We start from the raw sequence: 21889 nt of genomic DNA on the forward strand, positions 1-21889 counted from the left end.
AAATAAAATGGGATGCAACGTCTTACTGTTCGGCAGAAAGCGAAATGAAATGGGGTTTAACGTCTTACTTTTCTGCACGAACCGAGCGAATAAAGACAACCATGCAGTATTCTATGAGGGAAATTGTGTCCAGAATGTCGGGAATCTTTCACGTTATTGCTGTGGTCAATTTTCCGACTTGTCTAATATTTTGTATAAAATCCAATTTTAGCACTCCAAGATAGTCAATGTGTTAAGGCCTCTTTAAAGATACATGTACATCATGCAATTAAAACAATTCAAAAATGAATAATGAAAAATGAATATGTTGAAAATGTAAGCCAAAAAACGTTATTCTGAGCAATGTTATGAATTTTTCAAGTTTTGACAAGAAATGGCCATATATTAGCGATTGCCAAGTACCATTCCCACAATAATAAACGGCGTTCCGATTGTCAGACCTTTTTTTAGCAGTCTGTGGTCATATTATGGTTTAACGCAGATATTGCGAGAATGGTCTAATTCACTCAATATCTAAGTCACCCGATGTTCTAGAGAGTTGAATAAATGTCTAAATAATATTCTTTTATGACATTTGAGTCCAGAAACACGCCCAGCAACAGACAAGTTTAGCTCTCACACAACGCATCTTTAATGTGGATGTTGATTCGATTATATCTAAATGCAGGTTTTTTTTTATGTAATTTATGGCTACAATAAAACATATCAACAACTCCACACTTTAATGAATCATAAAGAAGGAAGAAATGACATAAATGGTTTAAATTAAGGGATACTCTTTTTGAACATAATATGATGTAATCTACCGAAGAATTAATCATACATTATTCGAAATAAACGAGATAACTATCTTTGCAATTATAAAATAGTTATAAAAATATTGTAATCGTGATGATAAAGATTAATACATGGACGGCATTTTGACTAGATCTGATAGCATTTTCCGTCTTCCATGTCAGGACATTTCAAGTAGTTGGAATTGATAATGAATGTTTTTTTTATTAATTTGTTTCTAAGGATTGGTCTTTCGCAAACGTTGTTAGAAATGAGTCAATTCGAAAACAAGAGATATCTTTTCGGCCAGAAATTTGGCAATATTCCCTTGAGAACACTTATTTAAAAAATCATCTTCGTTTAACTTCTTATTTTTCTGCACCGGGTTATAGAAGACGGTCATTATACGACACGCAGTGTACACAAGACCTCGGTTTTCGCCCCATCCGAATAACTGGACAATGTTTCTTGTCCTGTTGAGGGATTAAAACCGGGGCCCAACACAGGACCTCTTGGATGTTAGTAAGCCATTGCCTAACCCACTGAGTGACCGCCTGCATAACGATTTAACTATGTCAGTATTTTATACATGGATGCTGCACCTTTTCGCATGAAGACCAGCGCAGATAATCGTTGCGTTTGTGAAGATGTTTTCGCCACTGCGATGATGCAACCTGAGTTATGAGGATGCAAGTAACGATGTTGTGTCCAAACATTAACCCATAAACTTTATACAGTAATAAATGTCTGATGTATTGGTTTTACTAATGAGCTGGTGTTAGATCTATTACGTCCAGACATACCCCAATTACTGTACATTATATCTAGTTTATCATACTTTCACCATTACTGATCACTAATATATCTACATTGGCCAGTGGCGGGTCTAAATGACCACTAATATAACCACTGGACAGTGCCTTGAGCTGATACTCTACGGCGACGAGCAACTAATGCACCCAATCATCTCACGGTAATGACCCCAATTTATTTTCTTGGCACTACTGCATATTAAGTTTGAAATAAACTGAGTAGGGTTTAACGTCTCGTCACTCTGGGACTAACATAGGGTTACTTGTTTATGATTACGAATACTATGCTAGGGTTGGATTTTGACCGGACAGTGGCTTTTCCATCAATTTTTAATCGCATTCCAACTGTCGTGCGTTCCTTTACGTGCACGCTAATGTGTTCAGGGGTGGACCTCGGTTTTTAATCCCATCCTTACTACGAGGCAATATTTTCCGTATAAGACTCTTACAAGTTCGATTTTGGCTTTGATCGCGCGGATGTAAGTCATTATGTGCCAATAAACATGTACTAGGCAACATTTTCTGTAGGAGCCCCAATGTACCATCCATGCGTTTCGGATCACGGGACTCTTACCGGAGCGATTCTGGCTTCGATCGAGCGGTTGTAAGTCGTTAGTGTTTCAAATACAGTTGAAAACCATTATCTCGAATGCGTATTAGTGCAAAACGCCCTTAAGGCCCTAAAAATATAGCCGATAATAACGATCAATATGTATTGAGAACAACCTGTACAGATCCTCGAGCCGAAATGAAATGAAATGAAATAGGGTTTAACGTCCTACTGTTCTGCTCCGAACTGGGCTAATGAAGACGGGGGGAAAATATATGTCTCAAAGGTGTATTCGACCGGGGCGGACAGAGTATATTTCCAAACGGGACCGGCATGTATCTAATCTTCGCATTAATAAAATATATTTTGACCTTCAGTTTTCGTTATGACGTATTTACTCACAATTTAAACAGTGATCAGTACTAGCTCACGAATAAATGAAATAATGCCATACCTTATATAAAGGTATGGGGGGTTGGGTGGCTGAATGGTTAGCACGCGCGCGCTGTATCATAAAGTCTGTCATTGAGTCAACTGGCGTGGTTTCGAATCCCCGGTTGTACGTGACAAGGAGTAGGGTCGCCTGTCCAACCTCGTGGGTTTTCTCCTGGTCCTCCGGTTTCCTCCCACTGCTAAAGACCCCTACGCGCAAGCGAATTATTGAAATAAAATTAAACCATATGTTAGTCCCGAAATGACCTAGTTTGTGTCGAGTGGACGTTAAACCCCATTCCTCTCTCTCTATATATAAAGGTATAAACATGGACTGCAGTTTTGTATTATTATCAAACTAGCTAACACACAGGTTCAATAGAGTTTTATTTCAGCTCATCGTGACAGAAGTTACTAATGGTTGGCTGGTAAGACACATTGAAATGTGCCTGAAATGATCCCGTATATAAAAAAACAAATCATGAGTGAAAGTTTACGAAATCCACTATTCAGAAAAGACCAGGGAAGAAGACAAAATACCGATTTTAATTTACAAGGTTTTTTTCCTTTTTTTTTATCTCATAACGCTAGTCAGCATCAGGCCTGAATAATCGGATTATATACCTATTTTCAGGGCCACTAATTCTATTGTTGAAGGTAATCCAACTTTCGTCTAATTTCTCTGATTTTGAACAGCAAGTCACCCAGATCAAATGGACATTTCAACCAGGGGCTAGTTGTTATCCGTAGACATTGTGGATACGCATGTGTATATACAAGGACACCTTTTACTAACAGTCAGGGCAAGGGAAAACGAACACCATACCATCAATTGTCATAAAGCATAATATAATTATTTCCTATGGTCACTGTATAATCATGGACGAACAAGTCCAATCTTGAACGGGTTAACAATTATTTTTGGAGTGAGGTAGCCTAATTTAGATTACGGGTTCGCTCTTAGAAGGATTAACACACCGATTCCGATTTGAGTTTCTTTTAAAGCTATGGTTTGAAATGAAAGTCAAACATAATTATATGCTTAACAGAGTGTCAAATCACTATTATGTAATCATATGAATCATTCTAGCGTTTAAAAATAAAAACATTCACATGTAAATTTGAAATATTTCTACTGTCTTACGGAACTTAGAAATTCTATCATTCGCCCACGTTGTTTTAAAATTGGATCATATTTCACTGGAAAACTAAGTTTGCATAATGGTAGGGGGGAGGGGGGCGCTGTTTCGATTGTCCAGGTCTGTGGTTAAACAGGTAAGGATAATAATGCCTGGTTAAGCGAGTCAAAATTTACTTCCTTTTTGAGGGCTCCATGACACTTTCAAAAGGTTAACGTTTTGTTTTCAACAAGAAAATGATATATTTGGCCATTTCTTAAATGACACTTTTGAATTATAGCATTATTCTTTAATAAGGTAGGAATGTGTATATGTCATCTTAAGGCTTTTTTAATACTTTTTTTTAAAGCATATTTTAAAACATATGACTTTATGGCTTAAATTTGCTGATCTTCAAGTTTACATTTACTAAATCTTACGATACATGCGAAACCCTCTATCGATTTATTTATTGTGAAGATAATGCAGAAAACGGCTAACGATACCGTTATCGGGAAATATAGAAAGTGTCTGATATTATTTGAAACGTACCAACTTTCACAGAGTTTACTCAGACTCCAACAGTCAGCTTTTAGATAGAAATAAAACACTTCTATTAGATTACCAACAGTTAATAGAAGCTCCGTGGCCACCAATTTATCTGTAATTTTGAGCTATAGACCAATAATTCTGCCTGATGTATTTGTTTAAGACTGACCAATCTAGCTGGCTGCAAGTAATAAGCTTATTGGCTGCTGACTTGCTGAACTCGGATTGCTAATACGTTTCAATAAAAACTGTATGCACGAACATGTATGTGTAAATTAAATACTAAAAGGCAAAACGTAACGCTTTTCTTGTTGTGATCGTATTTCCGAAAAATTGATAATTTATAATAATACACATGCAAGCAAGATCTTACTATAGTAAAATACGCTTTCCCGTTGGATCATTGTTACCGCCACAACCCTGACCGGGAGTGGCGGTGGCTCAGTGAGTAAGGCGATGATTCACTAGCCAAGAAGGCCGAGATTCGATCCCGGCATTTTCCAGGGTGAGTCCCCCTTGTCGGTTGTGCAGGACGGAGGCCTGGCAAGGAACAGTGTCTAATCGTTCGGATGGTGAGAAACGCCTAGGTGTCTTGTATATGTTGGCGTGCACGTAAAATAATCTAAATAACCCTTGATAGTTGGAATTTAATTGCTGTCGGGCAAAATTGTCCTCATAGCACACCGCATGGCGTATGCCTGTCTTTATTATCCCGGTTAGTGTAGAAAAAAAATGAAATGAGGGAAATTTTGCCCGGATAGCTGAACTACGGTCTACGCTTATATCAAATTCCAATTGTCAAGGGATCTTTTACGTGCATGCCAATGTTTACACGGGACCTCTGTTTTTCGTCCTATCCGAACGACCAGACAGCTTTCCTTGACAGCCCCTCCGTCCTGCATCACTGACAATGGGGAGCCACGCCGGGAAATCTGGATGAACTTTCTCGGCCAATGCAGTAGCAGAGATCGAACACCCGACCTCCAGGCTACCGAGCCAGCGTCTTACCCACTTAGCCACCGTGACCGCCAGGTGCAGAAAAGAGGACGGTAAACCCCATTTCATTCATTTAATAACAACCCTGTCCAGGTTTTGCCTCATAGTTGTGACGAGTCACACTTTCGATGTACATAGTGTAAGATCACTCTATTCGGAACATCCGAAACCACTTTATGAATAAACCTCTATCGTGTGTAAGCAGCTATTAGTATTGAATAGATCTTGACATTCAGATTAACCGCGACACGGTAGTGCCATATTCTTGTACCATCCCGCTCTCCTCCCTCGATTTATGTTTCGTTTCGCCGTTGCTTCACTATAGGCCTATATTATTATGCAGAAGATATACTCTAACCAGGTAGGGAGCCACGGTGGATCAGTGAGTAAGACGTTGGCTCGCTATCCTGGCGTTCCTGTGTTCGATCCCTGCGTTGGTCCGGAAAGTTCATCGGGATTGTCCGGCGTGGTTCCCACTGTCAGGGATGCAGGACAAAGGGCCTTGCAAGTGACAACATATAGTCGTTCGGATGAGATGAAAAACCGAGGTCCCGTGTACATAAAAGATCCCTAGACAGTTGGAATTCGGTGTACGAGTAGGCCGGCAGGGCAAAATTTCCCTCATAGCACACTGTTTGGCGTATGCCCGTCTTCATTAGTACAGTCGGAGCAGGACAGTAGGACCCTAAACCCCGATTTCTTTTCATTTCATTTCATTTCATTTCTAACCAGGTAGACCAATTTTAAAATGACCTTAGAGACTCCGACAGTCAAGTTTTCATTATTTCATACGTTTCTATTTGTCAATATACGATCTCACACTACTGTAGTCATGGTCGTTGATGCCAATTTACTCCGATTGCTTCGCATTATAGGGATAAAGATCGAAAACACTATTATTCTTCAGTAACTAAGCCCAGATTCCAAGAGCAAGTAGTTGGAATAAGTGAAGCTATGCACTTTAATTAAACTCAAGATTCTGCCTCTTCATTTCAAGAGTGAAATTGGAGGTGGGTATTCGAAACCAAGTCTTTAACTCTGACAGAATAGGGAGTCTTGATGATCACAACATATTAATAAGTAGCCGTCAAAAATAGTGGAGTACTATTATCAACTCGAGGTCGATTATTCCTCGTTAAATATGTCGCATTTCTTCTTCAATATGAAAACCTGGCTCTCATCATGCAGTCAAATAATGATTTTATTGTTTCCAGGGGATAATAACGTTCAACGTTCATCGGTGATATCACTCCTCTGGGAGACTGACAGCTGGAGAACAATTACCCTCCAGTTATTCCCCCTTAATGAACTTCTCCCGTCATTTCTGCTACCCCTTCTATTGCTGGTTTGGGGTAGACTAATCATGGCAGTTTAATGACGCCGTTTTCGCGACAAATGAGTAACAAATTTGACATGTTCTCACAATTAACGAATGACAGAAATTAAACTAGAGCAGACGCATATTACGTTGGTTCAAATCAAATAGTAATGGTCCGTAGATTAAGTAATTTGTGATGATACAGATTGGATGATACAATAATATATTCTGCCCATGCTCAATTTACAAGCACTGAAATCGGTTAAAACCTACTATTAGGAACCTGTTTGGATTTGGTTCTTCGTACTGAGAATATTGTATTGATGATAAAATAATGTTCTCTATTCAAAAGTACGCCTTTATGTTACATTTCAGGGAGCAGCGGTGGCTCAGTTAGTATGTCGCTGGCTCACTGACCAGGATGGCCATAGGTTCGAACCAAGTGTTCCCCGGGATTTTCCAGTGAGGTACGTAAAAGAACCCTTGACAGTTGGAATTTTAATTGTTGTCCATGTAAATTTTCTTTCATGGCACACTATATGGCGATAGTAGTATTTTTTAAAGTCAAATGTTTAAAATGTGTTAAATTTAAACTTAAAACACAATGAATCTATACACAGCCCTGGCTTGTTAAAGAGTGATCCTAATAATCCTATTTAACATCAACGTTGGGCTTTGAATTCCATAGAGCGTATATAAAAAAACAATGGAGGCACTTTTGCTGTTATTTCCGATTTCCGGTGTTATTATTATGTGAAGTGCCAGAATGATACATAATTATGATCGTATAAAATTGATTTGACAACTTATTAAGCAATAGATAGAGATATAATTATGTTTTGACTTTCTTAGAAATATGCAACTATCGCTTTAATAAGGGGTAGGGCTTGAACGTAGGTGCCTATTGTATATGACCTATCCCCAAAAAAGGTGTTTTCACATGTGCATTTAACTAACCATGCTATTAATCTGTGGAATTCGTGAAATGGAATAATGTAACCTTGGTTTTCGGCTTTGGTTGTACGGTTTCCAGTAGCGATGGTCGATGCTTGTAAGGCTTCATTCGTTTGTGATATTGTTGTTATTATCGGGATTCTGCTTTAGCATCATCTAATTTTAATTTGTATCTAGACGCAAACTGTATACTTCGTTTGGTCAGAAAGCGATAAAGCCACATATAATTCCATCGTTGGGTTATATACTTGTTTCAAGACTCGGGTGTAGAGTAAAAATAAAGAGGGCCCAGTCGTACACCAATATCGTGACGTTTTCTTCAGAGTTCGATTGGTCGATAGGTACAGTTTGCCAGTTTAAAAATAATATTTTATCCACTGTAGTGCTACTCAGATGGTACCACAATACTTTCTATATTGTATTAAATGCTAAATGCTAAATGTTTTGTCACCAAATTTGTCTTGTGGGTAGCTTAAAGGAGCTAAATCGCTAATATTTGGGACCTAGACATTGACACAAATGGGTCGCAACGCATATAATAATGTAATGTGAATGTATATAAACTGATTTACATTCAACCGTTTTTGTTTTTACTGTAATTTCTAATCAGTTATGTTCGGCGAAATACGCCAGAAGTACCAATTTATTGGCAATCTTTAGCGATGATATTTATTGCACATGCTCTCCAGATAAGAACATAGCGTCACCATTTGACATGACTTGTGGAATATTTCTAGCTGCGTTTTTTGAGTACCTTGTTCCAAATGGTGCTGAAACGCATTATGGTACACGATTCGTGTACAATGGTAAAATGTGTATTTTGTCTTAAATATTGGATATCAGAAGCCCATCTTTTCCCTGTAAGATCGCAAGACCAATGTTGATTTGAATTGACAAATAATTCGTGTTTTCAATGTCGAAGATTTTTGATGATATTGAGTTAGAGACTTAGCTACTTTAAAGGGAAGAGATTTCTGAAACCAAACTTGTCAGATATTAGGAAAAATATACCTATCTGATTTAAACGCAGATCTAATTTCGTTTCAATTTTTTATAATTTAAATTCCGTTTATTGGTCGTCAAATAAAAGATTAGCCAATGAAATGACCCCATCTGGGGGTTTTCGGCGAGGATTGCGCTGAATTATGGGAAACAGAACAAGACAAACATGTTAAATATAAACAGTTTATGTCTTTCAGTCAAGGACCCCTGACCTGCTTGGTATATTTGGCCACCGAAAGCATAAATCAGACCGAATGTATATCTGTATTAAAATCATATCAGCCACACCGTACAAAATATGTGTTCCAAACGAATAATTCATACTAAACTGCCATAAAGATAATTTGGCAGAGATCGCAGTTACATAAATACTTTACAATTGTTGATAATTGTAAAACTTAACTTTTTTTCCCGGAAACTCTATAGTTATTCCCACTTATGTGTTTTTGTATAACATGTTCTTTTCTTGTCTTATTATATTACGTTAATTTTTATTTTTGAAACAAAGAAGAAAGCGCTCGTGTTCAAAATTGATATTTTTTCTCCTTTCTATAAAACAATTAATAGATAGATTGTCAGCAAAACCACGCAAACTGTTTCTTTTAAGGCTGCCATCTTGGGGCAAAACCACATTATAGATTCTTAAACAAATGTTACGCATTCCATTTGAAAGCTGTCAGCTAAAATAATTGAATTGTTATCGAGATCCTATTCGGTATGCATGACAGGCTCGTTTTATTGTAAATTAATATTTTATGTTTAATTCCGATAAGAACACCGAGTAATGCATCTTTAATAACCTGGGAATATTTTGAATTACAAAATGTGAAAAAGGATTTCCATTGAAGTGAACGCGTTAGCTTCGTAATATCCGATATTCTAGAACGGGTAAACATATTTGTCCTCGCGCAAGTATCCAGTACGCCTATAACCACGAGCTCTTGTCTGTGAACTTGGTTGGGTTGAGTGTGACTATTAATTAGCTATAGTTATTTTTTTTTATATATAAACTTTTTCAAGTCTTTCCAAATTTCCGCGTACATAACTGGAAAGAAATAAAATGGGGTTTAGCGTCCTATTTTTCTACACCAATCGGGCTAATGAAGACACTCATTTGTATAACATTGTAAGATTTACGTCGCAATGGGTTTCATACACAGAGCTGTATTAAGATTAAAATATACCAATAATATGTAACACTTATAAATGACTCGCGGTTGACCCGGCGTAGCACGGGTAAGCCTATAGCCATGAACCGGAAGTAGCATAACTCCGAAACCGGAACCGGTAGTCCATCGCTACCAGGCCTGTGTTACTCGTCGGTCCGAGCTATCCCTAAACACCAAATGTCAGCCCCGGGACAGCCTTAGTGTAACCACCAACCCTGAACAGACAGACACAAATAATAGTATAGATGTGTGCAGTGACTCCCAATATATGCCCACTCATGACGTCCATTTCTTATCGATCATTTTACTGTTTGTTAAGGAAGGGGTTGCTTTTAAATCTAATAAAATATTCAAATATCTCACTGTTGTTATTGTAACATTACTGCTTCTCGAAACTGCTATTTTTTTAATTCAATAAATGAAAAATATAACAAACTTGTACACAAAACACAACGTTTTATCAATAAACAAAATATATATCTTCATACACAATATATATTTATAGATGGGAAAGTTCATTGTATAGTTCAAGGTCATGACGGGGGTGATCTAAAGGGCAAATCTGGCGCGAAATAATTTGAATGAACGGCTGGAATGGCTCGTCTATAAGTTCCGTCTCTGTTTCGTTCTATGGCCGTATAGCTACTACTTGATCTACGGCTAGAACGACTACGATTACTACTTCTAGAATGTCTTCTTGGAGTCGTATCTTCATAATCACTATTCTCATGATATGTGATATAGGACGTTGCGTGCCGTATAGGTCGCAACTGTAATGTCTGGGCATTATTTGAGTCACTATAATAAGATCCATATGCAGTTTCACCACAATTACAAGTGCACACTGAAGTTGTCTCCCTTCGACGCCTGTCGTCCATATTGGAATCTGAGTCTATATATTCATATATTGGAGATCTATCGCTGTATTGGCTTGCACCACTAGAGGGCGTGTAATCACCGTCCGGTAATTTTCTATAGTTTGTAAAACTGTTGCTAACCGGAAGTTGCAAATCTCGGACCTGCGCCACGTGTGCATATCGTCTGTCATCTGGATGTAGAGCATAGGGCGAAATTGGAGGGTAGTAATGTTGCAATAATCTAGTTTCAGTTTTATTTCCTCTTACACTTGTCTGAAATAGAAGTAAGGGCAATAACATTAAATATCAGGATCACACAACGATAAAGATATACATAATGGAAAACAGCCATTTAATTATTAATGATTATTATTAATGTAAACCGGGCTACACGGGTATATCACCAAGTTGTGCAATAGTAGGATGGGTTAGATTTGCAAACCATGCAAGAGAACACGACCAATCGAGTTGATTAGGAAGTCCATTATTCGTGCATAGTTTGGATTTGGAGGGGGGGTGGATTTAACCAAAGACATCCATGGGAACCCCTTTTGTTTAGCAATAGAAGGTCGAACAGGTGTTTTAGATGTTCAAACGGTTAGTTGTCTAAGGTAACGTTGGCGATGCTCTTTAAACCGTGTCTTCAAAATGAATGCCTGGAACGCCCACATCCCACATGCACCACGTTACCTTGTACTTAACGTGACCCATGAAATGTAACTCGGAGATAGAATAAAAATTCCCTTTAATACATTGTAACCATTAGACCGCCTATTAGGAAATACATGACGACATGGCCAATAGATCAAAGTAAAAATATCGACCAAAATAGTATTATTACTGCTTCCACGATTCTAAAATTGTTTGTTTGAAACATGAGGAATTGGATTGAATGCTATTTCATGATAAAAACAGACTTAATTTATCCGCATTTGGAACCTTAACATTACACATGGAAACGCGGTTTAAAAAAAACACCCCTTAAATTCTGTTTGAAAATTACACACTGTTGCATGAAAGTACAAGCAATAAAACGTTTCGTTCAATTTAAATCGAATCAGTCTCGTAGAAAAAATCCAAATTGATCATGAAAAGCAAAAAGTTTGCAGTTGTCTAAATAAAGTCGAATATACAAGGTCGGTTCATCATGCAATTATTAACATATAGTTTCTGTGGGATTGGATGAGATGTTCGCGTGAGTGATGGCTTCTATACAAGATCACAATAACTAGATTCGATACTATGGGAGGGAAATGTCATTTACTTAATGAAATAATGGTGTACTAATCTAAGCGAATCTACCATATTGCGTTCAGTAATTGTATCTGTACATACGTACTCTCCAACCACAATATTTGTACTATTTAGATAAATTAAAGAACAAATTATAATATACCCATTTTGACAAAATAAATATGATTAATATCAGTTCGTATTCAAAACACAATTTTCAGAAACCATTATGAAATGGTATACCTAATGAATTAAAGTCGCCGATCCCAGTCTTGCTATTTTCGAACCATATTAAATGTTTCTCAAATTGATTATTTAACATTTAATTCAGAAAACAAAACCCTAATAGCAATGCCGGATACTCTCCCTGCATGGCGGTAGTACGTGACAAAGAGTAGGGTTTTCTCCGGGTCCTCCCGTTTCCTCCCACTGCTAAAGACCCCAACACGCTAGCGAATCATTGAAATAAAATTGAACCATATGTTAGTCCCGAAATGACCTAGTTTGTTTCCAGTGGACGTTAAACCCCATTTCCCCCTCTCTTTCTCTTTCACTGCGTGGATTCAATAGAATTAAAAAGAAGCCCATCAAAAGGTGGGGTTGGCTTTGCTTATATCGTCTGTATGCAGAGGATGATGAATGTTGCAAACACTGAACGGAAGTGGATCATTGAAAAGTCTAAAAATTAGGGCCAACTGCAGATTTCGTTAAGGTCGCAGGATGTTAACAGGGTTAGGGCACGTGATTGTTGACGAGATTTTGAGTTAGGGTAAGGGTAATGGTAAGGGTTAAGTGCACATAAATCAATTAAACCTTTCAAAATAACATCAAAAAATAACACGTTTTCATTGTACATGGAATTCCTGAATGACTTGTAACAGGTTGGGGCAGATTATGGAGAAGAACAGTGGGCTTTATTCAACACAAACTATTTCGGGAAAAATTAACCTACAGTATAACTTTATTTCATTAATATTCACGCAGGGATCTTTAGCATTGGAAGGAATTTAGATTTATACCATCCCAACCTCCGCCGATAATGTAATTGCGTGATCCACGTTTCGCTTTAATGAACTGTACACGAAATATATGTTTTTCTAGTTGCAGGATTAGTTTGATGAATGTATTGCTCTCGCTAACGCTTAAAATTTCGAGCCTGCTTTTACTGCGCACTAATATATAGAGAGAGAAATGGTGTTTAACGTCCACTCGACACAAACTAGGTCATTTCGGGACTAACATATGGTTTAATTTTATTTCAATAATTCGCTTGCGCATAGGGGTTTTTAGCAGTGGAAGGAAACCGGAGGACCTGGAGAAAACCCACGAGACTGAACAGGCGACCATACTCCTTGTCACGTACAACCGGGGAACCGAAACCACGGCAGTTGACTCAACGACAGACCTAATGATACAACGCATACACGCTAACCATTCGGCCATCTTCAACGGGTCTTAAAGATGAATTATGAAAGATTTAGATAAAGAGATGACATTCTTGCTATAACAGTTCAAAAATAGATAATGAAAAATAAATGTATTGAAAACTTCATTCAAATCCACGTTGAATGCCTATTATCGTAGCAACGGTACTGAACAAACCAGACTAAATCTCGATTATCGGTTTTATCGTTAAATTTTTAAATCTCGCGGTTCTTTTAATCCATTTAAATCTTTGTCATTGATAGCACAGAGAGTTCATTATGGGCTTATGTGAATAAATATCTAATTAATCAGAGTTATATAACATTTGAAGCCAAGCGAAACACCTGCAACATGCAGATCTAGCTCTTACATAATGCATCTTTAAATAAATATGTGAACCGGCAGTGTGAAGTTAGGTCGATATTCGTTTTTCATTATTAATTCAAACTTTCGTTATTCGCCAATATCGAAAGCAAAGGGAAAAGTAGTTTGTTGTGAATCCACTACTCAGGCATCTTCCTTTTAGATCTCTAAGTTCTTCTCCCATACTGAAAACGAGTTACCTGTTTTTCATTAATCACCAATATCGAAAAACGAATATCGATATCGAAAAATGAGCTGCTTGATTTTCGTTATTCGCCAATATCGAAAAATGAATATCGAGCTAACTTCACACTTCCATGTGAAACACCCACAGACAACATTTTAATGGTAAAAAAAGTACGTTACCTCTGATTGTCTTGAGTAAACCGATGGAGGTGAATAATGACATGTTGAATAATACTTGGGCTCAGCACCAGGATTCAGCGCCGTCTGGTGGTTAGGACTAGAACGAGGCTTCTCAGACGATTTCCTGGAATTAAAAAGTAAAAAAAAACATCGTTTAATTTCTCAATGAAATGTTTAAAGTAGGGTAACTTTATCATGCCCCATTATTGCCCATTTTGTTTTTTATGGCTAGCTTTCTAATATGGTAAGATCAAATCAACCAGAATAGAAGCAAATAATACATGTATGATATGAAGAGAGGTAAGGTTTCATTGACATGAACAGATATCCTGTTAAAGATGCATTATGTAAGATTTAGTTTAAAAATAGATAATGCAAAATTGATATATTGACAATTTCAGCCAAATTACTTTATTCTGAGCGAAATTATGAATGTTTAAAGCTTGACAAGAGAGAAATGGTCTAAATTGTCTCGATTGTCAAGTACCATTGCTACAATAATAAATGAAGTCTTAATTTCCAATCCTTCAATGGGTAGTATCTGAGAGTGGCTGACATTTCTAATCCACCCACACTCAATGTGGACTTGCCATGTGAATAAATGTGTAAATAAAAGTTCGTACGTTTGAAGCCAGAAAAAAGACCTGAAATAGGCAGATTTAGCTGTTGCATAATGCATCTTTAAACACAATGATGGCGTATATAATAGGATATTGTTCGTGTTGGCAAAGTAAGAGTCATAGTTCATTTTTGTGAATCACAGATAATTAACAATACTTTTTAGGCTGAAATAAAATAAAAATAGAGAAAATAATAGACAAATTCTCTAAAAGCACACGAGAAATCGTTTGTGGTGGAAGAATTTTATTTATTAATGCATGGCGTGACAGAACCCTGACAGCGTGACATGGCGAGACAACCTGTGTTTAAATTCTACATTTAATTGGAGACAAAAACTGATGTAATTAATTGCTGACCGGGCAATTTCGGAATACCAACAAAATTATAGAATAGCTAATGAGATGTTTTTTATCATTCCTTTTCCTTTCCTAGTTGATGACCTTGTAAGGTAACCTTTAGAATAATTAAAAATGTTACACACAAATTAAACCAGATGGTCTCATATTATGGCTTCCGTGTCCCATCAACGCTAAAGTGTTTTATCATCATTTGAAAGAAAAGGGGGGGGGGGGAGTTTAACGTCTCTTCAACGCATTACTTCAGTCATTTCGAGACTAACATACAGTTATATTCGTGTATATAATCACGTGGGCAATGCTACGAGAGACATTTTGCTCGAGCAATGGCGTTTCTGAATCAAATTCCAACAGCCAAGCTTTTTGTTATACGCGTACCATCCAAACGACTAGACAATACCTCACTGATCTCTGACAAGAATTGGAACCGGGGTTTAAGATCTCCAAATTCTTCCCGAAACATAACGGGATTGGAATCTGGGATATTCTAGTCGAAAGTTCCAGTGCCTTACCTCCCCCCCTCACCCCACCCCCGTTTAATAAAGGTGAGGTGGCATAATCGAGTAAAATATATCCTATCTCGGGCACAACACCCGTTAATGGACCCAGAAACCGAAACAACTACAAATAATGTGCAGCTATCAACAAGTATAACGAATGCATATGTGTACTTTTTAGATTTTCAGTAGATGACTCAATTAGATGGATGTTCGCGCCGCCAATGTCTATTATTTTAGAAGTTTGAAAGAAGTCGGAAAGGGTTAGTTTTTTGTCCAATCAACCTCAAAGGTCAATGAAATCTTCAACCACTTTTACTATTCAACTAATCGCAATGAAGTACCCTTGATGTCAATCAAATATTCCATTTAATTTGTTCAATATCCAATTAAAGACGTAAAAAAGGAAGAATATATAAATCTAAGTAAGTCCTAATCATATTCTAGAGACAATTATTTATCACAAAAAAAAATTCCAGCCCGAGGCAATCAGCAAAAAATTACAGGTTCCCCCAAGATTCACTTAAAGACAACTCGTCGTCGGTTAATTATTGGAACACGCAATGTCTGTCTTCTTAAAAGACTTCAGGACAGCCAGAAACTAATGAAAACTTCACATCTTTCTCGCTGTTTTAATTTCGCGAAATGAACGGGACTAAAGCCTCTATTGACAAGATTAGTTATTTTTTTCCGAGCTACTTATTTTTCTCTGCGCTACTTAACATGTCATGGACTTGACAGTAGCTTAAGTTTCGTCACCAATTGCGGCGATTGAACAACCCTCAATCATTTACACATTGTCATGCTTATTTAAGATTTTTTCTTTTAAAAGAAACGAGGTTTAATCAATAGTTTTAAAGTAAAGATACGAGAGATAGAGATAGAGGGAGAGAGAGAGATTGTTATGTCATTAATTCGCTTTGGGTCTTTAGCAGTGGGAGGAAATAGAAGAACTCGGAGAAAGACGATGAAGTTAAGGAAGCGATCCTACCCCTTGTCACCCACAAATGTCGAATCAACACCACAAGATTTTCCATAATATTCGAAATTAAAAACACGAATTGGAATTCAATATTGGTCCATTTCAATTAATATGGGATCTTAATATCTAATATTTAAGACACAGGGGATATTTTATTAACAGTACACGAGTCTTGTATTCTAAAGTTTCGGGCGCCATTTGTATTGAGCAAAGAAAAACACCTCCTACAAGACAATGCGGAAGTAATTAGTAATGGCTGATTCACAAACGACAAAATAATAATGAAAATACGTGTAGTCTGGAATCCAGTTCACATATTTCATCGAACATAATTGATTATACATAACAATATTATTTTTTTAAAAATTGAATATGAATCACTTTATATATATTCATATTACATTAATATACGTTTTTAGACCCATTTCCGTCTATTTTAGGTTGCAAAGAATAGAGCCATACGCCCTTTAACGTCTTTTCTTTCTACACCCTACAGGTTAATAAAGAAAGGCATACACCATACATTGTGATAAGGAGAGATGTTCAAAGGGCACCGACGATTTACAATTCTCCAAGATTCTTTGATGTGATGTCATTGGTATACATGAGACCTTAGTTTTTCGCCCCGACTGACGGACTAGACGCTTTTACTTGCCCAGCATTCTGTCTTGTACTACTGTCAAGGGTAACCAGGCTGAGAAATGGGATCGAATTTGGGACCTCCTATCTAGTCAGCCAGGGCCATGCCCACCAAGCCACCCTGGTTCGTGTATCGATCTCAATTTATATTTACAGTCTATTTCCTGCCTAGTGTACAATGCCAGCCATTCTAAGATTTACATTTGTTTTAGATAAAATCACGTTGTTAGGTGACGACGTTTTAAGACGCTGGCTCGCTATAGCCAGGAGGCCGGGTCTTCTTTCCCTGCATTGGCCGAGAAAGTTCATCAAGATTTTCCAGCGTGGTTCCCCCTTGTCAGTGATGCAGGACGGAGGGCCTGACAAGGACAGCTGTCTTATCGTTAGGATGGGACAAAAACCGAGGTCCCGTGTACACATTAGCGTACACGTAAAAGATCCCTTGACACTTGGAATTCGATATAAGAGTAGGCCGTAGTGCCGCTGTTCAGGCAAAATTTCCCTCATAGCACACTGTATGGCGTATGCCCGTCTTCATTAGCCCAGTTCGGAGCAGAACAGTAGCACGTTAAACCCCATTTCATTTCAATTATAAACTCAAACTAACATTTATTAGAGTTCCAGTAGAGAGAAGCAGTACGACCTACCAAGCCCTACATACCTCATGTATCCCACCATTGATGTATATAATTTGTAAGATGAGTTAACTATGTTGATAAGTAAATGATATGTGTTTATATTGATATTAAACAAACTGACATGTAATTATAGTGGTAGCAGTAGGAGAGTAAATTGTGGTCGTACAATGACTATATGTTTTATCCCTAGGACCTATTTAATTAATACATCAGCCTAACCTATTACTTAGTCTTCTCTAACAAAGACCAAGTCCTCTCTCTGACAACCATAATTAGCACTATTCATCTTCCAAATATATTATAAAATATAGAGATAACTTGTCAATGTAGCGGAGCAGATTGGATAAAATGAGGATCCGGATTGAGCTTTTAGGGTAATATTTGGAGACTAGCAAGATCTGAGATCTTGTGGGTTAATTTGGGGTGGAGGTGTGCAGGAAGGTATAGACGTTTCATGGAATCGTCTCAGCTGAGACCAATAGGTTATATTTTCCTTTTATGACAGCTGATTGGACCCTGGCGAATTAAACCTCTCATAATTCTCGGAGAAGAAATGAAAAAGAAAGGAATTGGCGTTTAGCGTCCTGCTATTCAGCTTCTGCTGGACTAATGAAGACGGGCATACGCCATACAGTGTGCTATGAGGGAACATTTACCCGGACAGATCAATGTGAACACGGGACCTCGGGTTATCATCCAACCCTCCGTCCTGCACCGCTGACAAGAATGAAACACGAGGAAACATCCCAATGATCTTTCTCAGCCAACACCGGGATGGAATACGGATTAGCGAGGCACCGTCTTACTCAATCAGCCTCCGCGGCTCCATCTGGGAGAAGAATGTTCAGTATTATTAATGAAAATAAAGAATTTAGATCAATTATTGTTAATATTGTTAGAGATTAAACGTCTCGTTTATTCTGAAATCCATAATAATTGTTCCAGTTAGATATAAGCAATAGAATACACGATACCGCTTATCATTTCACATAGCTAATCAATTTGTCTTGTTCTGTTCTATTTGAGATCTAGATAGACAATAATTCATGAACTCTATGAAGACCCAGTGGGAAGGTTGCCTGTTACGTTGTTAAGTTCGGTGGATCATCCACCAGTGGCAGTAAATGGTTATTGCAAACTACTAAACTAAAATCAAACTTCAAGCTGACAGGTTATTAGGATAATAAAAAAAACACGACTGGATTGGCTGGCATTCCTTATGATTGGCTGCCATTCCTTATGGCCAATCGTGATCACTTAAACTTACTTATCAGTACCATGCATCAAACTTAGAAAAAAAGACCATTTCTGTTCTCTGTCAATAATTCAATAAAGCAAAAAAACGCAAAATAAACAGCCTTTATTGACTGTAGATTGATAGTTGATATAATTAACCGATTCTCTCCCTTGTTTGAATAGGAACAGGTTAAGTAAAATATAACATTGCCCCAGGTCTTCCATTCACTGAGTTTTATCCTCTATAGGCACCAAGATAAACATACGATACTCCATTAAATTGAATTAGAAACAAACTAGAAACCTGGAAACTGAAATCTATCAAGAATATCGACTGGTATCACTGCCTAAAGGCTCGATCATTTTAGCCAACCTATCAATTGCCAGTTGATGTCATGTGTATTTACAGTCAATTATGGCCGTCGATCAGTTATTTTGAGTTATTTAATTCTATCTATCCGTCAAAATTAAAGATCCGTTGTTGCTATTAGTATTGTTCACTTCGGATCCCTTATGCCTCTGGCTGTTTTCCTTGCATTAAAAGATATTATTCTTATATAAGCTATTCTCGACCTTTCAATGACGTTATAGTATTAGAATTCGGCCGTTATTCTTCTGCAGACTTTATCATTTTCGCCCAAACCAAAATTGCCTCAAGAAGAAAACCACATACATAAATAAAGCGAGAATAAGTTCTAACCAGCAATCAAACTTAATTGACGGTTTAGACAAAGTATAGGAATGCGGCCATAACTTTGCAAAGACGCCATTACAGAAGTAGTTGAAAGTTTTGTGATTGTCAATCTAACCACATAGTAAGCGTTTCTTCAAATCAAAAATCAACTAACTACTGGTAGGTTTCATGGAACTTGATTTGATTATAGTAAGAATCGAATGGTGAAGTTTTTCTTTCGGTTTGCTTTTGAATAATGAGAATCGAATCCGGAATTATAAAAACCAACAACATGCTCCCTTTGATGTTTATACGAAGCTGTAATTCTAGCTATTACGGGGATATATAATCAAGTTTATAAAATAGAGAAACAGGGAGATATTTCCCGTTAAATCAAGTAAAACAGTAATGTGTAATTTCCGCACTTATAGAATGGTAGTGAAATTATATGCTTTAGGCAACCTTTAACTAAGACAACCGTTGTTTTTTGTCCACGAAAGACAGATGATTATAAACGTCAAAAGATTTCTCTGTATAACTATTAAATTTCTTGCTATCAAATGTCCTTTATATAAAGCAGCTTCGTTGTCTTCAAAAGAGAGGTAAACCTATTTAAAGGATAAATCTATACTCCAGAAATTTTAGGTCAAAATTCACTGCCATGGCTCTATGTATGCGACTTGTCATTATATTGAGAGAATCAACCATGTTATGAAGAATTCGAGAGAACCATCACCACCTACACCTTTTTGATGCCTAAGAGAATAAAGCAGAGTGCCGTGACAGAGGAATAGTCATCCGAACTCATGGATATTTTAACCGACATTTATCCCTTGCACATAGTATCTTGCGCCATTAGGGCTAATGAAGACGGTAGTGTTGTATTCACAGCATATATAACATAACTTGCTTGAGATATGAATGTTTCAAATTGTACCAGGTAGAGAGAGAGAGAGAGAGAGAGAGCGTCCACTGGACACAAACAAGGTTATTTCGGATTAACATAATTCACTTGGGACAGGTGTCTTTAGCGAGGGGTAATGGGTGGGGATGCTAAAGAAAGGCCATGACTTTGGGAAGACGACGATACTCATTGTCACGTACACTCGCAACCAGGCCATTTATTTGATTGAATAATAGACTTACACCACCACACACCCCTTAATACCCACTACCCCCCACACACCATTTCACTAAGCTTACTCTGCATAATACACGACGTATATCTCCCCAAACAAGTATATTTGATATAATGGAAGGTTAAAACAGGAAGGATCCATCGAAATTTCACTTGTCCTAAAGGTACCCCCATACCCTTAATAGTAAGTGCAGGAAGGCCGTGCACACAAAACAAAACCACTAAGTCAAACCTGCAGATAAGACACACAAACTACAAAGACACTGCAAGCGATAAACAACAATATCAAATCACGTGAATTGATCTGGGGGCCAGTCGTAAACGCCTCCCTCGGGCAAACGGTTGACGTCCCGTAAAACGTCACTTCCTGACTACTGGGATACGCGCGCTTCCCTGAATACCATCAACACAAGATTCAAATCAATTTATTGTCGTTTAATTCTAACCACATTTAACGGTCCGGGGATGATTTAAACATGGATTGATTTATTCCCCGTTGCAATTTTATAACACAGTCGATATATCCAATCTAAAATATGTCAGAAAGTTTACATTTATAGAGCTTTAGTAGAAGAATAAAAACATAATTCTTGGCGATTGTAATCAAAATGGAGCCTCAATTTCTTCCACGTCATTACATTCATTTTAAAGACAAGATTGTAGAGGCAGTGAGGCGAAAATACATCGAATGCGATAATGAAAAGTTTCGGTCCTGTGTTATAAAAAGACAGTAACTGGTTTCGAAGCATTGCTTCCCGGTCAACAGAATTCAGTAATCTAGTGCAACTCAGACATACAGAGAATAGGCTTCACGCTTCGAGATTCTCAACCTTTAGATTAAATAAATGTCGAAATTTTTAAAGACGAAGTGCATTAGGTCTTCACATGCATTGGCTATTAGCGGTAATAGAGAACAAGAGAGGTGAACCGACCTCGGATACGAGGCTCTAAGACTCCTTTTATTGGCCATTAGACAAAATTCATATTAACAATGACAGCACTCTGTGAACCAAAATGAAAGCACCTCATTACAAGAGCCTTTCTTGCAAATATCAAGAGGTTTTTGTAAGAAATTTGTGAATGAAATGTTCGGTCGATGTGGTTTGAATGATTTTGTTTGGAATCTTTGTAAATGTATTAAATAATCCATCACAAATGTCGCTGGTGATATATGAGCAGGAAGTCGCGGTT

The 21889-nt window shown here is 37.5% G+C and overlaps 1 protein-coding gene across 9 annotated transcripts in view; it reads right to left on the bottom strand.

The window, feature by feature from the left end:
* Nucleotides 1–10110: 10110 nt before the first annotated feature.
* Nucleotides 10111–21889, bottom strand: part of LOC126821979 (uncharacterized) — a 98928-nt gene continuing 87149 nt past the window's right edge. For all 9 annotated transcript variants that reach the window (XM_050550670.2, XM_050550671.2, XM_050550674.1 and 6 more), the window contains 2 exons: nucleotides 13919–14042; nucleotides 10111–10804 (listed from right to left, as the gene is read on the bottom strand). In XM_050550670.2, the coding sequence (XP_050406627.1) occupies nucleotides 10208–10804; nucleotides 13919–14042 (721 nt within the window). In that variant the 3' untranslated portion in view covers nucleotides 10111–10207. The remainder of the gene's footprint in view (nucleotides 10805–13918; nucleotides 14043–21889) is intronic.

The sequence above is a fragment of the Patella vulgata genome, chromosome 5 (assembly GCF_932274485.2).
Source record: "Patella vulgata chromosome 5, xgPatVulg1.2, whole genome shotgun sequence".
NCBI classification, from domain to species: domain Eukaryota; kingdom Metazoa; phylum Mollusca; class Gastropoda; family Patellidae; genus Patella; species Patella vulgata.